Source organism: Gobio gobio (assembly GCF_949357685.1).
Source record: "Gobio gobio genome assembly, chromosome: 11".
In the NCBI taxonomy this organism is placed as follows: domain Eukaryota; kingdom Metazoa; phylum Chordata; class Actinopteri; order Cypriniformes; family Gobionidae; genus Gobio; species Gobio gobio.
Genome location: NC_137104.1, coordinates 7389112 through 7406996, shown reverse-complemented (window position 1 = coordinate 7406996; position 17885 = coordinate 7389112). Strand labels below are relative to the sequence as shown.

At 38.6% G+C, this 17885-nt stretch overlaps 1 protein-coding gene across 2 annotated transcripts; it reads right to left on the bottom strand.

Annotated features, from left to right (window-relative positions):
- Window positions 1–2470: 2470 nt before the first annotated feature.
- Window positions 2471–17662, bottom strand: fkbp9 (FKBP prolyl isomerase 9). 2 transcript variants are annotated; one of them, XM_079829230.1, is made up of 11 exons: window positions 17138–17662; window positions 15869–16014; window positions 11986–12175; window positions 10485–10630; window positions 10205–10394; window positions 9987–10132; window positions 7061–7247; window positions 6390–6535; window positions 6073–6096; window positions 3013–3176; window positions 2472–2922 (listed from the first exon to the last, which is right to left on the bottom strand). In XM_079829230.1, exons 1-11 carry the CDS (start codon window positions 17338–17340, stop codon window positions 2746–2748), a joined length of 1719 nt encoding a protein of 572 aa, XP_079685356.1. In that variant the 5' UTR covers window positions 17341–17662; the 3' UTR covers window positions 2472–2745. The 2 variants fall into 2 exon arrangements, with proteins under 2 accessions (XP_079685357.1, XP_079685356.1); XM_079829231.1 differs by lacking the exon at window positions 6073–6096 and having other exon boundaries at window positions 2471–2922; window positions 17138–17603.
- Window positions 17663–17885: the final 223 nt, after the last annotated feature.

The following is a 17885-nucleotide window of genomic DNA, read 5'->3' as shown; positions in this document are numbered from 1 at the left end:
ACTTTTTTCTTGTTCTTGCCACCTCGAGAAAACAAACAAATTTCTTTGTTCTTGCAGAGTATGTACCAAGCTTTACGGCGAAAGAGTATACTCAGCAAGAACAGAGAAAAAAGTTTGTCATCTTGTTCTCGCAGCCCTGGGAGCGAGAACTTTTGTCTCTGTTCTTGTGGAGACTTGGTACATACTCCACAAGAAAAAAGAAATTTGTTCATTTTCTCGAGGTGGCAAGAACAAGAACAAAGTTCGTTCTGGCCAGGACATTCCATACCTCACGAGAAAAGCAGGTGCCCATTTCTCCGCATTAACCCCGCCCACTTTAAAATTATGATTAATCACACAATAGTTCTTGGACAACCACAAGAAGAAAGTTCTGCTCAGATGATGTGTCGAGAACAAGCTGTGAGAACTCCCAAACCAGGGCTCCGGGAACAAGATGACATCATTTTGTATGTAATGGTCTTCTTGACCCTTGACCTTTGAACCCTTGATGCATGCCTATTGACGAACACAGAAGCGCAGAGGATAGAGCAAAACAACACCGGTCATGAATTTGCAAGCGGCAACCTCCCGCAGTTTCTCTTGAAGCCAATACGGAAGTGACTTAAACTGCAATTCATCGACTGGCCGCTAGGGACAGGCTCCAGAAGGAGCAGAATCTCATTGAGCTCCATGTTAAAATGCCCAACTTTACAGCAGATTAAAACATGTTTACAGTCTGGTACAAATTGTGGTTTTGGTCTATACGGCTAATTTTGCCCTTCATGACAACTGTGAGGGGGGTGAATTTTTTTATAACTCATTCGTTTACATTATTTAAAGCATTAAAGTTCTGCATAATTAAGGGCGTAGCCACTTCGAGTGACAGGTGGATAGCCATTTATCTGCTGTCGGTTAGTCATCACGTCACTTAAGCTCCGCCCACGTCCCGCCTTTTTGGCCATTTTCTGTTATCCGGGAATGACGCGCTGCCAAGATGGCGACGGCCAGCTCGACCCTACTTTACGCTTCAAAACTGCTCTTCAGAATCCTATGGGTGAAGTCACGGACACTACGTCCATATTTTTTTTACAGTCTATAGAGTTTTGAAAGAGAAATGGCGGAGGATATAAGAGAAGAGGGGCTTGAGTTTGTTGCCCAGCCCTATCCGCGAGAGGTGTCAAAGCTTACGATGCTCCTAAACTCCTTATACATATACTCGTCAAGGGTTACTCTAAGTCGGCTTTTGTACGGCTTTCCGCTGGAAGTTAGTTATTTTAGTCTATAAAGTTTTAAATATGGATATTTTTCTTACACAAACGCGTCGATTCGCTTCAGAAGGCCTTTATTAACCACCCGGAGCCGTGTGGAGGAGTTTTATGATGGATAGATGCACTTTTATGGACTTCAAAAACAAAGCAACAATCACTGCCATTATAAAGCTTGGATTAGCCAGGACTTTTTGAATATAACTCTGATTGTGTTCGTATGAAAGAAGAATGTCATATACACCTAGGATGATTTGAGGGGGAGTAAATCATGGGCTAATGTTCATTTTTGGGTGAACTAACCCTTTAAGTTCACTGAAGTTAAAAGTTGTTATTTTTTTAAAGCCTAATAAATGTTGAAATTGACAGATTTCAATTATACTGTAATGTTGAATGTCTGTCATTAATGTTTAAATAAAATCAATTTCATAGAGACATCAGTAGCAGTAGCCTATTAGTATCAGTTAAACTGATCATAAAAAGATGTCGATACAAACAAATGTAAAAAAAAAATACCATATTTAAGTTGGAGAGTAACTGTGAAATTATTACAATATAAAAATATTACGTTTTTAATCACGATTAATTACAGGAAAAAAATGAATGTTTTTTTTAATCATTTGACACCGCTACTTTGAACTTTAAAAAAATATCAAGAAATGTGTTGGTTTCTGAAATCTGAATTCGAATTTTCTAAATGCTTGACATGATGGTAATGGCAGCATTATTGGGGAAAGCAGTTCTTTGTAATAAAAACAAATACATTGTATATGTAAATACAAGTTTTCCAAGTTTCAGAACAATTTACAAAGACTATTTCCTTCTTTTTTGTACTCATGTCTGTTACAGTCAGTTCCGGTTTAGAGCCTTTATCTGCCCACACCTACTAAACACACACTGACACACGATCAGAGGATTACAAAAACACCGGGCATACACAGACACTCATGTTATACTCGGGCATTGTTCATTGAGCCGTGTAGCGACTGTGCTATTCCTATTTGCTAAGGCTGAAGGAACATTATCAAAAACATATCAGAATGGATCATGAAGAAAACATTCAAAGTTCAAAAGGCTTGCAAATATTACGCCTCGGATAACACACATATTGCATTTCAACATGTCAGTCCACAAGCTAAAACCTTACATTTGGTAACAAATATTATTTTGAAGCTGCCTAACTTCTGTTTAATATTTCTCAAGCTGTAATAAAAGAGTAATATTTTTAGGGGTTGGAATGTGTTTATTAAAGGGATTTTTTTTTTTTTTACAAAGTAATGTTTTGCACATTTGTATCACTCAAGAATCATAGAAACATTCAAAGACATGTACAAAAATCATATATAAACACAATTATGCACACTCATACACGCACACACCTCTCAGACAAACACCTTAAGTCATCAACAGTGACACTTCACTGGCAAATCCAGTATCTTTATACCCGTCCCACTTATTATAATATTAAACCACACAACCAATCACAACCCTGAGTCCATCCTCATAACTCATCATGAGTGACTTCATCTGCCTTGAGTTTAAACTCATCCTCTGTGATTTGTCCATCCTTGTTGCGGTCCTGGTTATCATACATGTTCTGTATGATGCGTTTCGGTTCAAAACCTGGCGCCAGGCGACCTTTGCCCTCTTCTACCTGCAGGAGGATGTAATCTGAAAACTGTATGGAAGGAACAGACAATGATGAAATTAAACATTTTGCAGCTGTATTGGCGATACACACCCAAACACACAGTCAAAAGCAGTTTACCTCAGTGGAGTCCACATGTGCGTCTTTGTTCTTGTCCATCTCACTGAAAAGGTCAGGAGAGACGTCGTTGTTCCACACAAACATGTAGCCGTCAGGAAGCCCCTCCTCCATGTCCACCATCTCAACATCAAACACCAGCACAGCACTGCCAGGGACCTCTCCATCTGAGCAAAGATATAGTACTTAAAGTCACCATGAAATCAAAATGAACAAATCTTGTTTTTGTTTTTTTTAATGGAATATTGCCGCATTTATTATAAATGATTTATCCATGCACATCTTTTTATTTAATTTTTATTAATGTGCGATTATCTTTAATCAAAATAACTTCCCCTCCCTCTTGGAGACGCATTTACTGGCAACCTGTCACTCAAATGAGATCGACCAATAGCAAACCACAACCATCCAATCAATTCCCCATGGAAAAAATCAAGTCCCGCCCAATATTTTTTCTTCCTAATGGGGAGGAAAATACTATCGCAGCTTCCGTTTCACACCATCTTTAAAGGAACACTCCACTTTATTTGAAAATAGGCTAATTTTCCAACTCCCCTAGAGTTAAACAGTTGAGTTTTACCATTTTCGAATCGATTCAGCCGATCTCCGGGTCTGGTGGTAGCACTTTTAGCATAGCTTAGCATAGATCATTGAATCTGATTAGACCGTTAGCATCTCTGAAAAAAAGACCAAAGACTTTCAATATTTTTCCTATTTAAAACTCGACTCTTCTGTAGTTACATCGTGTACTGAGACAGACGGAAAATGATAAGTTGTGATTTTCTAGGCCGATATGGCTAGGAACTATAGTCTCATTCCTGCGTAATAATCAAGGAACTTTGAGCCGTACCATGAGTGCAGCGGCGCAATGATATTACACAGCGCCTGAAAATAGGCTAACTTCCGTCAACATAACCAACATTGACAACCTGCTTACACAAAGAGCATGCTGGGGACTATTTTCAGGCTATTTTAAATAGGAAAAATATGGAAACTCTTTGGTCATTTTTGAGCGAGATGCTAACGGTCTAATCAGATTCAATGATCTATGCTAAGCTATGCTAAAAGTGCTACCGCCAGACCCGGAGATCGGCTGAATGGATTCAAAAACGGTCAAACTCAACTGTTTAACTCTAGGGGAGTTGGAAAATGAGTTGGAAAATAAATAAACAAATATTTTCAAAAATAGTGGCGTGTTCCTTTAAAGCAGTTTTTCACGATGAGCGATCACATAGCCACATAATGCGTGAGGTTATTAAAATACAAAAAAAATGATCAAAGAGTGTCCATATTTTTCCCATTTAAAACTCGACTCTTCTGTAGTTACATCGTGTACTAAGACCGACGGAAAATGAAAAGTTGAGATTTTCTAGACCGATATGGCTAGGAACTATACTCTCATTCCTAATCAAGCGGAGCAATGATATTACACAGCAGGGGCATAGCCAGCGTAGCCACTATGATGGCTAGGCCCCCCCAGTTTATTATACAAATATAATAATATTTGTTAAATAACAGTTGTTTAAATATTTTAACGTAATTACAAAATTATTGTAACATCTCAAATACTAAAATAAATTAAAAAGTCTTTTTTTTACAGTCTATGGTTTTTGCATAATGCTTGATGAGTTTGATTGACAGCTGTGTTAGGCAATTAGGTGTCAGGCTGTCTCATGCGGCTCGCGCCTGTCAGTTCATGAAGTGTGTTTACCTATTCACTTAGCCTATAATTTGCAGTTTTGTGTTAGATAAACAGCAGTGATTCAAAATTCTATAAAAAGGACTTTCAAAAACTCGGGAGAGAAACCATCCATCAGGCCACAAGTAACAGTAAGACTTTTCAATTCCAAGCGCAGGTTCATTTTGTAAAATCAGGAACACGTCATCAGTATTTGTCAGTCGTGATAGTGTAGGGGTAAGGCACGCGGCACCAAGTTTTGACGCAATTCGACCTGAGGTTCGAATCCACCTTTTGCCGAACTCACTGTACTTCCTTTTCCCATCACATATCAGATCGGAAAGGCGTTTATTTCCAATTAAAAATTAAAAAAATATTCGAAAAGTGGAAATAAAGTGTCCAACGTTTGTTGTAAACTCTGCTTGTGTTTTGTATGTGGACAGGTTGTAGCTAGAATTTTGGTTTATGTTGACAGTGACAGTGACAAAGTTCCTTGATTATTACACAGGAATGAGAGAATAGAGAGTATAGTTCCTAGCCATATCAGCCATAACTGTTCATTTTCCGTCTGTCTTAGTACACGATGTAACTACAGAAGAGTTTTAAATAGGAAAAATATGGAAACTCTTTGGTCATTTTTGAGTGAGATGCTAACGGTCTAATCAGATTCAATGATCTATGCTAAGCTATGCTAAAAGTGCTACCGCCAGACCCGGAGATCGGCTGAATGGATTCAAAAACAGCAAAACTCAACTTTTTAAGTCTAGCGGAGTTGAAAAAGGAGCAAAAAAATATTTAAATATAAAATATATATATATATTTTCAAAAATAGTGGCGTATTCCTTTAATATTCTATATTTAATATTTTGGGAAAATATACAGGTTTGAACTGTGTTTATACAAGGGCTGTCAAAAATAAAAGTTTGTGTTTACATAATATATGTGTGTGTGCTGTGTATAATTATAATATTTTAAATATACACACATATATGTATATATTTAAGAAATATATGCATGCATATACTGTATATAAATTAATATATTTTATATTGTATATAACTATAATAATAATACCTTTTTCTTAAATATATACATGAATGTGTGTTTATTTATATATACATAATAATTATACACAGTACTCACACATATATTATGTAAACGTTTTATTTTGGATGCGATTTTGGACTAATCGTTTGACAGCACTAGTTAGTTATACACGTATAGAGATGCAGTTTTTTAGGGACCATGTGTATCCCTTTTAGTCTCATCTTACATAATTAAAACATTTAAATAACATAAGTTTACTCACTGAATGACAGCTGATACTTTTTGTTAAGAAAAAATATATATTTTTTTTAGCTGAGTAGGTTGTTAGAATAACATACTTTGCTGGTCTGTGTTGGCTCCATCTGGTGGGTCCATCACAAATTGCAACAACAGCAACAAACAAACAAAAAATCACAAAGCCAGAAGCGTTAAGAATCTGACCAAGCTAGAATCTGACTAACAGATTCTATAAGTTAGATAAGCACCTTAAGACTTCACTTTCGGGTGATCTATCCCTTTAAGCATCGTCATAACATGTCTAAATAATATTTCCACTAAGGTCATTCTGAGTTCCAAATTCATTCAGTGAAGGACTCGTCAGAATATATAATAATAAAATATATAATAATAATAATAATATAAATGAGTGTCTTACCAACTCCCCTCTCTCCATAGGCAAGGTGAGGAGGAATGACTAGCTTGCGCTTCTCTCCAACACACATTCCTATTAATCCTTGTTCCATGCCTAACACCACCTGTCCGGCCCCCAGAACCACATCATATGTCTTGCCAAAGGTGAGCCTGCATTGTGGAAAACATCAGTTTAGATAAAAACATTAAAACACATTATTTTTGATTCCCATTTATGAGCAATAAGATGATTAGGGATGCACGATATATCGGCCACCATATCGGTATCGTCATAGGCCTGATAACAAAAATGTAAAGCTGATAAATATTGTATTATTTCCTTCAGCTGAGACACTTCAGATGCACACTGTTCGACATGATGGTTTTGAATTGCTTGAAATATGACTAGAATCATTTCAAAAAAGGAAAATACAGTTAAATACAGTCATATAGGCTACATCAAATACTAATGAGAACATCATAATTGTGTGCTTGAGACATGGGTTTTAACGGTGAGACTTTTCGTTTTTGTAATCAGGCTCTCAAAAATTATATAAAAATTTGGATTTAGATTTATAGACCAATATATCGGTTTCAAATATAAAGAATTATCGTATCGGCCAACTTTTTTTTATATATCGGTGCATCCCTAAAGATGAAAACAAAATACTATGCAAACATATAATTTCAACGCACGTGGAGCTGATGTTAGTGCCGTCCATGAGACTGGCATTGTAGTGGTATTTGACAAAGTCACCACGTTTTGCATTGTAGGTGCAATTCTCTGGCTTGTCACTGGTGATCGCAACTGTATCAGTTGGGTTGTGGAAATCAATAATGTGGACATCAAACACCAGCACAGCTGAGCCAGGGATCTTCGTTCCTGTAGGAGGGAATAGAAGACAAAGGTAAATGTTTGCTGCTGTTTTTTCCTACTCTTAAAGAGCCCTTATTGTGCTATTTTAAAGGTTCTTGATTTAGTTTTGGAGGTCTCCAACAGTAGGTTTACATGCATACAAGAACAAAAAACACTTTAATTTTCTCATAATATACTTTGCCGCACCAGCTTTTTCCTCACAGTGTCTGAAATGGTTCGATAAAGGATTCAGTCTCACTAAAACGCAGCCTGCTCTGCTCTGATTGGTTAGATGGCCCAGTCTGTTGTGATTGGTCGACAGCTTACAGCGGATGTCGGAAACTAAACAACCATTACCATATCTGAATTTCAGCTCTTCCTCAGCACTTGATACACAGGGATACAAACAGTAACAATAGGCGCGTTTCCACTGTCGGGTCAAAAGCGGGCATGCTAGTGTGTGCCAGGGCCAGTCGCGTTTCCACTGTCACTTCCGGGGCTTGATCGGGCCTCGCCGGGGCTTCCTCGGGGCCAACGGCCAGGGTTTTTTGGCCCATTAAATACATTGGTCCAAAGCGGGCCAGCTCGGGCTTGAGGAGTGGCTACGAACAAAGGCAGAGTTGATCTGAGCCTGTAGACAGCAAACAGATGATTTTATGATTTTAAGCAAACAGATGATGTTACGCGGATGATTTTATATACCAGCTAACATCAGCATTAAAGAATCATTTTAGCTCAAAACTCACTTTCAGACAGCAGTGAGTGTTTGAAATAACTTCTGTTTGTGATCCGATGTGGATTCTGATCACTGTATAAGGCAGAAATAGTGATGCAAAAGACTATTTGCGCTAACCATTACCATAGTAAACATGGTAAATTCGACCACTTGAAGAAATCAGACAATCACATATTTATTTTATCTGTCAGTACCTCTCGACTGTCTGATATCCATATTTAGCCCACTCATAAAATATAGCAACTCCGTTTTTCCTCTGTTTCTCTGACTGAAAATATATCTGTATTGGGACTGTCACTGGAGAGAGTGCTAAAGCTCCTCAGGTTGTGTTTTTGGAGGAAAATGTGTAGAAATGATTGTTCTGTCTGAATGCGATGTAAACATAATGTCGTGTGGCTACAAATAAACAGAAACAGACGCGACTGAATAAGTATACTTTATTTCTGTGTGAGTGTGACTAATGTAATCTCGACACAAATTAATTCATTATGATCAATGTATCACTTATTATTGTAAAACTGTGGTAAAACATCGGTTTTAAATCTTTAAGTAAACGACAAAAATGCCAACAAACGGTCACTTTTTTATATTGGTTTTGCGATCTCGGTAGTTTCAGTGATTTCTTTCTGATTCGTTTTCTGATCAAACTTCCTTTTTTTGCTGAAAGGATGGGTTTGTGTGACGTTGTTCTAGAGAGGTAGACTGGGTAAACCCAGCCTGATCTGCCGGCGATTTGATTTCACCCTGCAACTCAGTCTGGAAACCTGTACATTCATTTCTACTGCTTCTGTTACACTTTTGCAGGAACAAATCGTAGACTGGCTTATCCACTTGGCGTGTTATTGGCGGGTTTAACACGATGACGGATAGAGAAGCGATGGATCGTTGCCCATTGATCACGCCTCTTGTGGTCTGATTGGTTGAAGGACCATATGGTGAGATGGTGGTCCAGTGGGTTAAACCATGGAACTGATGTGCAGAAGGTTGCTGGTTTGATCCCAGTGGTCACCACCAGTGTGTCCTTGAGCAAGGCACTTTACTCCATGTTGCTCCAGGGGGATTGTCCCTGTAATAAGGCCAATGTAAGTCGCTTTGGATAAAAGCGTCTGCCAAATGCATAAATGTAAATGTAAGGACCATCCAATTGCGTATTTCATTTATGCTCGTTGATCACGCCTCTTGTGCAGTAGAAAATACAGAGCAGACTCCCCAGACCAATGTTCAATCTTAAATTGAGCTTGGTCTGGTGATAGCCAGACAACTAGAGAGGCATTTTACTGAACATTTATGCATTTGGCAGACGCTTTTATCCAAAGACAATCCCCCTGGAGAAACATGGAGCAAAGTGCCTTGCTCAAGGACACATTGGTGGTGGCGACTGCTAGGATCAAACCAGCAACCTTCTGTGTATCAGTTCAGTGGTTTAACCCACTAGACCACTATCTCCACAAGCGCTGAAAAAACACCGGAGCTTCTAGCCCTACAGTGGAAATGCAGCCTGGTTTTTGGCTCGATGCTACATGTCCGAGGCTATTAGCCCAGCCCGGCCCGGACCGTTGAAAGCCCTGGCTCGCACTGGCCCGACAGTGGAAATGCAGCTAATAGCTTTGGTTTTACCATATCAGTTCCAGCATGAGTCCTCATCCTTTGGAAGTTCATGCAAAGTGGATTTGTTTTTGCAGCACAGAAAACTTGTCTTCTCGACATGTCTACAACACAAACCAAACTCTTCCAGGCCTCAGTTACAACTACAGTGTTTGAGGACGGGTCAAAGTAGACGTCATTCACCAGCAGCCAATGAAGACCGTAGACATTATGCAAATTTGTTACAAATCTACTAGGTTCGTACAGGAAGTTCAGAATCGTTTCTTTTGGGAGACAATAACTCAATTTATCCTGCACTTTGATCTTTAAAACTTTACAGACCTGTTACATTCACAAACAGCTATATCACACACTACATGAAAGTTAATATCCAAAAAAAGCATAATGGGGCACTTTAAACTATAAAAAGGCCGATGAACACACACCTGTGCCCTCTTCTCCATATGCCAGGTGAGGTGGGATAACAATCTTCCTGCGCTCTCCAACACACACACCCAGGAGTCCTTGGTCCATTCCTGCGATCACATAGCCTTTACCGATGTAAGTGTCATATGTGCGATTCCTTGAGTAACTGAAACATAAACACAAATGTAAGCATATGTGCACTGTATATCATTTTAAAAACAGTTTCTAGGGTTTTTACCTGGAGTCAAAGAATGTGCCGTCCAGCAGGGATCCGTTATAATGATAGCGCATGAAATCTCCGACTTCACTCTTGCGTGGACAAGGATCTGGAAGGTTTTGCACCTGTACTGTGATTTCATCTTTGGGGTTATGAAGGTCCAGAAGAATCACATCAAACACCAGAGAGGCTTGAGCGGGGATGTCACTTCCTGTAAGAGGAGATAACTTGATGCTGTAATGCTTATTTTGCATGTGCAAATACTGTTAGTAGTATATATCCCTAATAAAATGACTCTCACCATCCCCATTCTCTCCATAGCCAAGGAAAGGTGGTATGGTGACGATGCGTTTTTCTCCCACACACATTCCCAAAAGCCCCTGGTCCATTCCTGCAATGAGCCAGCCGATCCCCACGTAAGTGTCATAGGTGCGCATACGTGTGTGACTGCAAATTAAAGAATCAGAATTACTCATCAGAGGGAAAAAAAGACAAATATTTTCTTTAACTGATATTTATTAAATAAAATAAGCAATAAATATAATTAGGATGAAGTTAATGATTGAAGAAAATGATTAAAAAAAAATCTGCATTATACAACAGTTCTGGTCCTCAAATCTGATTGGTCAAGCAACAATATATTTCTTTTGTGTGTTTAAAAAGAAGGGGTTTTCTATCTTTTTTCATCCCACAGACCCACAAATATGATCATATGGTCATGCGAGGGACCTAAAATTTAAAAGGCAGCTATATATACCCAATTTAAACTGAAAAAACTCTATTAACATTATAATTTTTTTCTCATCACCATAGTACTGAACTGTTAGATTCATTATTTATTTCATAATCTAATAATTTTATTATTAACCTTATTTTATAATTTATTTTGATCTAATATTTATTTATTTATTTAAAGGTGGAGTTTGTAATATTTATGATCTATGGACAGAGAGGCATAACAGTGGTGTATAAAGACTTGACATAATGAAGCGTTATGTTTTTATTACCTTAGAATGAGGCATTTCTATCTACACACACCTCGGGTCCCCTTACAGTGAAGTCGCCATTTTGCGCCCTCATTTTTCTACAGTAGCCCTAAATGGACAAACTGCTCTACAGAGCTAGCTACTCTCTGCTCTCTCAGACAACGACATCTTTGTCCTGTGTCGGCCACCGTAGCTTCTCTATGTGCTTTCAAAGGGAGGGGTGAGCGGTGGGCGGTTGCAATTCACAACCTCACCACTAAAATATACACAGTGCACCTTTAAATAAACAAATACGCACTTGTTTTAGGCAGACTGTTGTTAATAGGGATTTTTCAGCGGTTCTTACTGAATGTTACATGATTACACCAATAGGTGGCGACATGTGACTGTCTGTATAAGTGAGTCATTTGATTCCACCTATTCGAATCGTTTTATGATTCAATAGGTGTGTTCGACTAGAAGTGGCGGCTGTGGCGCCGCGCAGACCGATCAGTGTATGACCGCAATTACCAGGGGAGCGTTTCGAAAGCATGTTTGTTCTCTAATCGCTCTCACGATACTTTGATGCCGTACAACAATCGGTCTGTGCAGAGCTACTTCAAGTCGAAAGCACATTTTGATCATTTGATAGACAAAAACACTGAATCATTCAGGAACATTCGCTCACTGTCTAACACTTTGTGTATAAGATGCAAGTTATTCTAGTTTACTGAACTTTTATGCAAGCAATATCCCACAATAGTAGCGCTGCCACATTGTAACTTCAAATAAAACGTTGGTTTTTTTGTGTTGTTTTTGAAGGTCCACATGACTCACCTGGAGTCGAACAGCGTGCCATCGAGCAGAGTACCATTGTAGTGGTAACGGATATAATCAGACACTTCCACCGTGCGCTCACAGCTCTCTGGCTTGTGGTAGGTCTTTATCTGCACCTTGTCCTCTGGGTTCCAAACGTCTAACATCAGCACATCAAAGTGAAGGATGGAGTCTGGGGGGATGATGTCACCTGACATGGAATGACAGAAAAACACTTTGAGGAATAAAATCAAACCATCTTTGCAGATTTGAAACTCTAAAGAGAGACAATAAACGCTTTAGTCTTTGTGTTGACTATAAAGACTGCATTATTAGTGTTCGTTTGCCAGGGCAAGTGTGCCACCCTGTGTATTGTGTTGCCTTTTGTGTTCATTCAAGAAGAATTTCTGAAGGATCATGTGACACTGAAGACTGCTGAAAATTCATCTTTCATCAAAGCACGCAATTGCATGGGGCCCCGCGGGCTTAGGGGGCCACCTACTGGTTACAAGCGGTTAACTCATTTAATGATCGCTTTTGGCATCATTTATTAATGTGCGGCCCAGATACATAGAAAGAAACAACCATGAAGTGCACATATACCAGCAGCGCTCAAAAAAACAAAAGAAATCAAATACTGAAAGTTTGCCAAAGCTTACAAGGTTTTTTTTTTTTGCCTAAAAATCTAAAAGAAACATCTGAAGACGAGGAAGACCCAGTCATGCCACCCACTGAACAAGCTGTGCCCACACCTGTCACTACTTTTGCCCGGCAGTGGAGATGAGTGCCCTGTCCCAGATACCCAGCCCTCACCCCATCACCCGGTGGTTAGCTCTTTGAAATGAGAAGCACCTATTCACTTAGTAGAGATGGATTTCACTCGTGGATCAATATCAGCCACTATAGTTTATACAGTGCATTTAATGAGCACTATTAAAAGAGCATAGGCAAAGGCAAAGCGGATCGCGCAAAAATGCAAACCTGGCATGAGCTTGAAGACTGACTGAAATCAGGAAAAACTATTCACGTGCCAGGAACGACTGAATGTCTTAGCAATGATTTCTAGAGAGTCAGAGAGTCAGAAGATCCCTGAACATGGAGGATATAATTAAGGATTTTGCTGAAGGTTCAATTCAACTAAAAGGACTATATTATGTCTTATACCAAACTGTAGACAATTTTGTGTGCTATTAAACAGTTCAAAGTAAAATAAATTCGTTTTTTATGTGTCTCACTTAATTCTATATAGGCTCATTATTACTGTTGTACAATTCAAAGGGCAATAGTGGGGCATGGGGGGGGGGTATTTACAGTATTTATTCATCTTTGTTGATGTTATTTAATCAAAATACAGTCATTGTTTGTTCATGTCCATTAACTAACATTAACAAATATAACTTTTAATAATGATTTTAACAATGTATTAGTACATGATGAAATTAACATAAACTAAGATTTAAAAATGCTGTTCATTCTTAGTTCTTGTTCATGCTAACTAACGAAACCTTATTTACTATGTAAATATTTACTAACTCTTTACTATGGCATACACATAAAAAAAAAAAAAAATTCAATTAAATGATTGTTAGGCTGCATTAACTAGGTCAGCCGGAACGGGAACACTTCCCATAACACCTGATGTACCTGTTATATCATAAAAAAGAATGCCATCTACGCTAATGTTAGTCTCTCTGTTTTATCCCGAGGTTTACTGCAGTCAGCCGGATCCGGGCCGTATCCAGATCAGATGGTGGACCTGCGCCCAGACATGACCAACGCATCCCTGAAGTGTCTGCAGAGACCGTGTCAATTAGACTCCCCCTGAAATTGCCTCATCGACACGGCATCCTCAATAAACCCGTCTCCGGCGTGATGACTCCAATCTTTAGAATATTTTGATCTAATATGACCCCTGACCTGTAAAGTTGCCAGAATAATAATCATACACTGTTTGTTAATTGGCCAGAGGAGAATTTGCTTGGCTTGCTCAGTTGGGGACACAAAATGTTCAACTAAATATACAAATAAATCTAATTAGTAAACTAAATGACTAAATGAACTAAATTACTGATCTGCCCACATTGTCACTATATGATAATTGAAATGAACTGATGACATCACCGTTTTCTCCAGAGCGGCTCTACAGCCGAATCAAATTCTGTTGCATTATTTTCCTGTTTAACACTGTGAAGCTGCTTTGAAACAATCGGCATTGTAAAAAGCGCAATATAAATAAAGTTGACTTGACTTGACTTATTGTAAAGTGTAACCAATTATATGTTGAAATACAGTAGTGGCTAAAAGTGATGTCCGGAGGGGATATTTAGTTTTTTTAATGACCCTACAAGTTTGAGTAAACCATCAAAATACAAGAAAATTATTGTATATTTGTCAAATAAATTAAATATCAGGTTGGTTAACCGTTAAGGTATATATCTGACAAAATGATTTGGCAAACTACAGCAAAAGGTTTTATTTTATTTTGCTTATATGCATAGAAAAACCAAACGCTCACAGAAAAAAAGCAATGACGACAACAAAATAGCATTGACTTGAAACCCTATTGTAATTGTTACATTTTAAAACTTAGTACTCACACCGCCTACAACGTCACTAACGCTCGCCCCGATAGGCCTGACGGGGCGCTACAGTAGTTTTTTTTTTTTTTTGTCAATTAGTCCTAGGTTTTTCGCTCGATCGGAACCAAACCTGCGCAGAAATATTCTCTGGAGAGTGAATATCAATAACTATCAAAAAAAATAAATTATTTCGATTTATGGTCACTAAGGGGAGCCAAAATGTTCAATGTAATCAGGGCAACTTTTACTAAAAAAGACTAACTCATGAACGGAACAAGATATTTTCGCTAAATTCAGGACACGTGTCTGAGCTCAATCTGAGGTCACATAAAAAAAAAATGCGACAATTTGGTGGCGCTATAACGGGGAAAAAAACATGAAAAAGGCTATAACCACTCAACCGTTAATCCGATTGACTAGAAAATTGGCATGCAGTGTCTTTGTCCGGGGTGCCATGTCTGTCTATGAGGACATTGGTGTATCTCAAAAAACATGGCCGCCATCGGCCAGTGAAATTTGAGCATCTATTAGATATGGTTAACATAGGCCAAATGGAACGAAACTCGAGCCAGCGCTTTTCATGGGAGTCATCTCTTTAGACTCCTGAATTATTGCCGAGTCCAACGATACCAAACAAGCCAGGTTTCACCTTATGGTTTGTGCAACGGTGTGATTTAGCGCTTGAACTTTTGCGAATATCTCCGAAACCGTTAGTCCAATCGAGACGAAACCACCGCAGGAAATTCCAAAACATAGGTCGATAGCTAAACAATAATGCACAAATGTCCAAATTTTGAAAGAATGTGGCAAAAAAATCCAATGAACGTCGGCCATGGTATGGGTTATTTTTATGCTCTCATAAATATAAGTGTCTTTAACTTTAAAACGAAATTAGAAATGTACACCTCATTATGTTATCACAAAAAAACACAGCTGACTCCAGTATAAGTGCCGTTAATTCTACACATCCGTTTGTTTCATGCAGCTGAATTGGGCAGACAAGTCATGTACACAACTAGTTTGGACAAGCGCACATGGCTCAACATTCTTCTTCGGATCACGCCCCTTGGGAATTCACACCCCCATCCGTTCAACTTCCCCCCTTTCTCTCTCTCTCCACCTCGCGATCCCATGCTCCTGTGACTCAGCAGGAGTGCAGGAGAATCATGGGTATTGTAGGTCTCAGTAAGTTTCACATGTTGCCTATGGTCTGTGCCTTTTCACATGCAAATGTGCTGATGGCAGCTACACCCTAAATGACAAACAATCGCATTCATGCATGAGGTGATAAACAGAGAGCTGTGATTTTTAAAAAGTGTGTTTACCATAGCCGTTCTTTCCGTAGGCAAGCTGTGGAGGGATTTTGATCATCCATCGCTCATTTACACACATGCCCACTAAAGCTTTGTCCATCCCAGCGATCAGCTTCTTCTGGCCAACAAACACATTATAGCTGGTGCCACGGTCATAACTGCAAACACACACATAAACACAAACATGTATATATAAATTGTGTTGTTTTTCAGTAAAAACATCCTTAGAATATGGATATTTTTCTTGAGAAGCATGCTTTTATAAGAAGTTAAGACTTGTTTTTAGAGAATACACTTTATTTTAAGGTGGCGTATACATTGTAATTACTCAAATAAGTACTGAGTGATATTATTAACTACATGCACTTACTATAGATTTATAGTTAGGGTTTGGTTTAGGGTTAGTTACTTGTAACTATGCATCATTTACTGTTTTTACTATAGTAATTAACGAGTAACTACATAAAGTGTTACAGAATTTATATTTCTAAATCAGTTGGCAAATTGTATTTTCTTGCATTAAACGTGCATGTAACAAAATCTATGAGGTTTATGCTTTAAAAAAAAAAGTATTTAATTTAAATATTAGCCAGTGGGTTAACAACAGAATGTAAAAAAACATATGATCAATAGCCTAAGTTATGACAACATATGTTTTTACATTGCTTTATCTCATCAAAAATAAGTTAAGCAATTTTCTTTTTTTTAAAGAAATCAAATTTTTTAAATCACTGTAAAAACTGACATGATCAGTAATTCATGGCAATATGTTTTTACATTACGTCAACTCATCAAACATTTTCATCAAAGCCATTTTAAACTTTATTTTTAAGTCAGTTTAATGTAATTTAAGTTGAAATTAAACATCAAGTTGAATGTACTTAAGACAGCAACTTTTTTACAGTGATAATTATATATATTTGCATGTATATATCTCACTTTATTTAGCCTTTTCGTGTAAATGCACCTTTAAAAAATATGTAAATTTTCATTCATTCATCCATTCACTCACTCACTCACTCACTCACTCATTCCTTGTTCCACTCAGACACGTATTCATTCACTCATTCATTCTATATTGCACTTTGCACATGTAAACTTGTTTTAAATCTATTAGGATGTGCTTTTGCTGAAGTGAAGCTTCTCTATGGTGGTAGGCCTAAATGAGCATCTGATCTGTTCTGCCTGCGTGGCTGTATTTAAACCCTACAAACGCAAATGGCCTCGGGCCAGGTGAGAAGATGAAGAACAATGGAGGACAAGCATGCATTTTGCACTAACCTGGAGTCAAACTTCTTTCCATCAGGGAACGTCCCGATGTAATGATAGCGAACAAAGTCTCCTGGCTTGACCATCCGGTCGCAGCGCTCCGGAGTGAACGTCTTCTCTATCACGATGTCATCTAACGGTACCGGCGGCGCGTTGCACGCCACGAACGTAACTAGGACAGCCAGGAGAATCATTTGCACCGTTAATCGTATCATCTTCCGTTGGTGTTTGGCGAAGGGCTGGTTGCTGCGTTCGTGCGCTGCAGCAGAGTTTCCTCGATCCCTCTCGCGCACTGTAGATGAAGCGGGGAGTGTGTAGACGTGGTGGACGCGCTGGACGGATCCTCAAACTCCCTCTAACTTCTTCTTCTTTTGCCTCCGGTGTCACTTTACATTGAGAACGCGCAGGAAAGGGCTCCGTTTTGCAGGGGAAAAGCGGAAGCGCAGGCCCGGAGGTTGGAATGCGCTCTACGTGGCACAGAGATGGGCGGCTCGCGCTTTATGAGCGAGTAATTACAGAGGGTCCACAATGCAGCGCAACAGGCGTTTCAGATCAGATTATCATATGCCTCATTATTATAGTGAAGATAAATGCAACGTTATAACATATCAGATATGCTACAATACATATAATGCATCTATTCACTTTAGGAAGTTTCATTTTATGGGGTTTTCCAGTTGTTTAACTCATTTAATTCCAACTAATCCCATTTTTTCAAAACCAAATGGAAATAATTTGTACAGAACAATGACCAATGTTT

Excerpts from the sequence above, each read along its gene's own strand:
- fkbp9 (XM_079829230.1), bottom strand. The coding sequence starts at position 17,340 with ATGATACGATTAACGGTGCAAATGATTCTCCTGGCTGTCCTAGTTACG. Across the intron at positions 12,176-15,868 it reads CTACGGAAAGAACGGCTATG|GTGACATCATCCCCCCAGAC; the intron begins GTAAACACACTT and ends ATTCCATGTCAG. Across the intron at positions 2,923-3,012 it reads CACATGTGGACTCCACTGAG|TTTTCAGATTACATCCTCCT; the intron begins GTAAACTGCTTT and ends CCTTCCATACAG.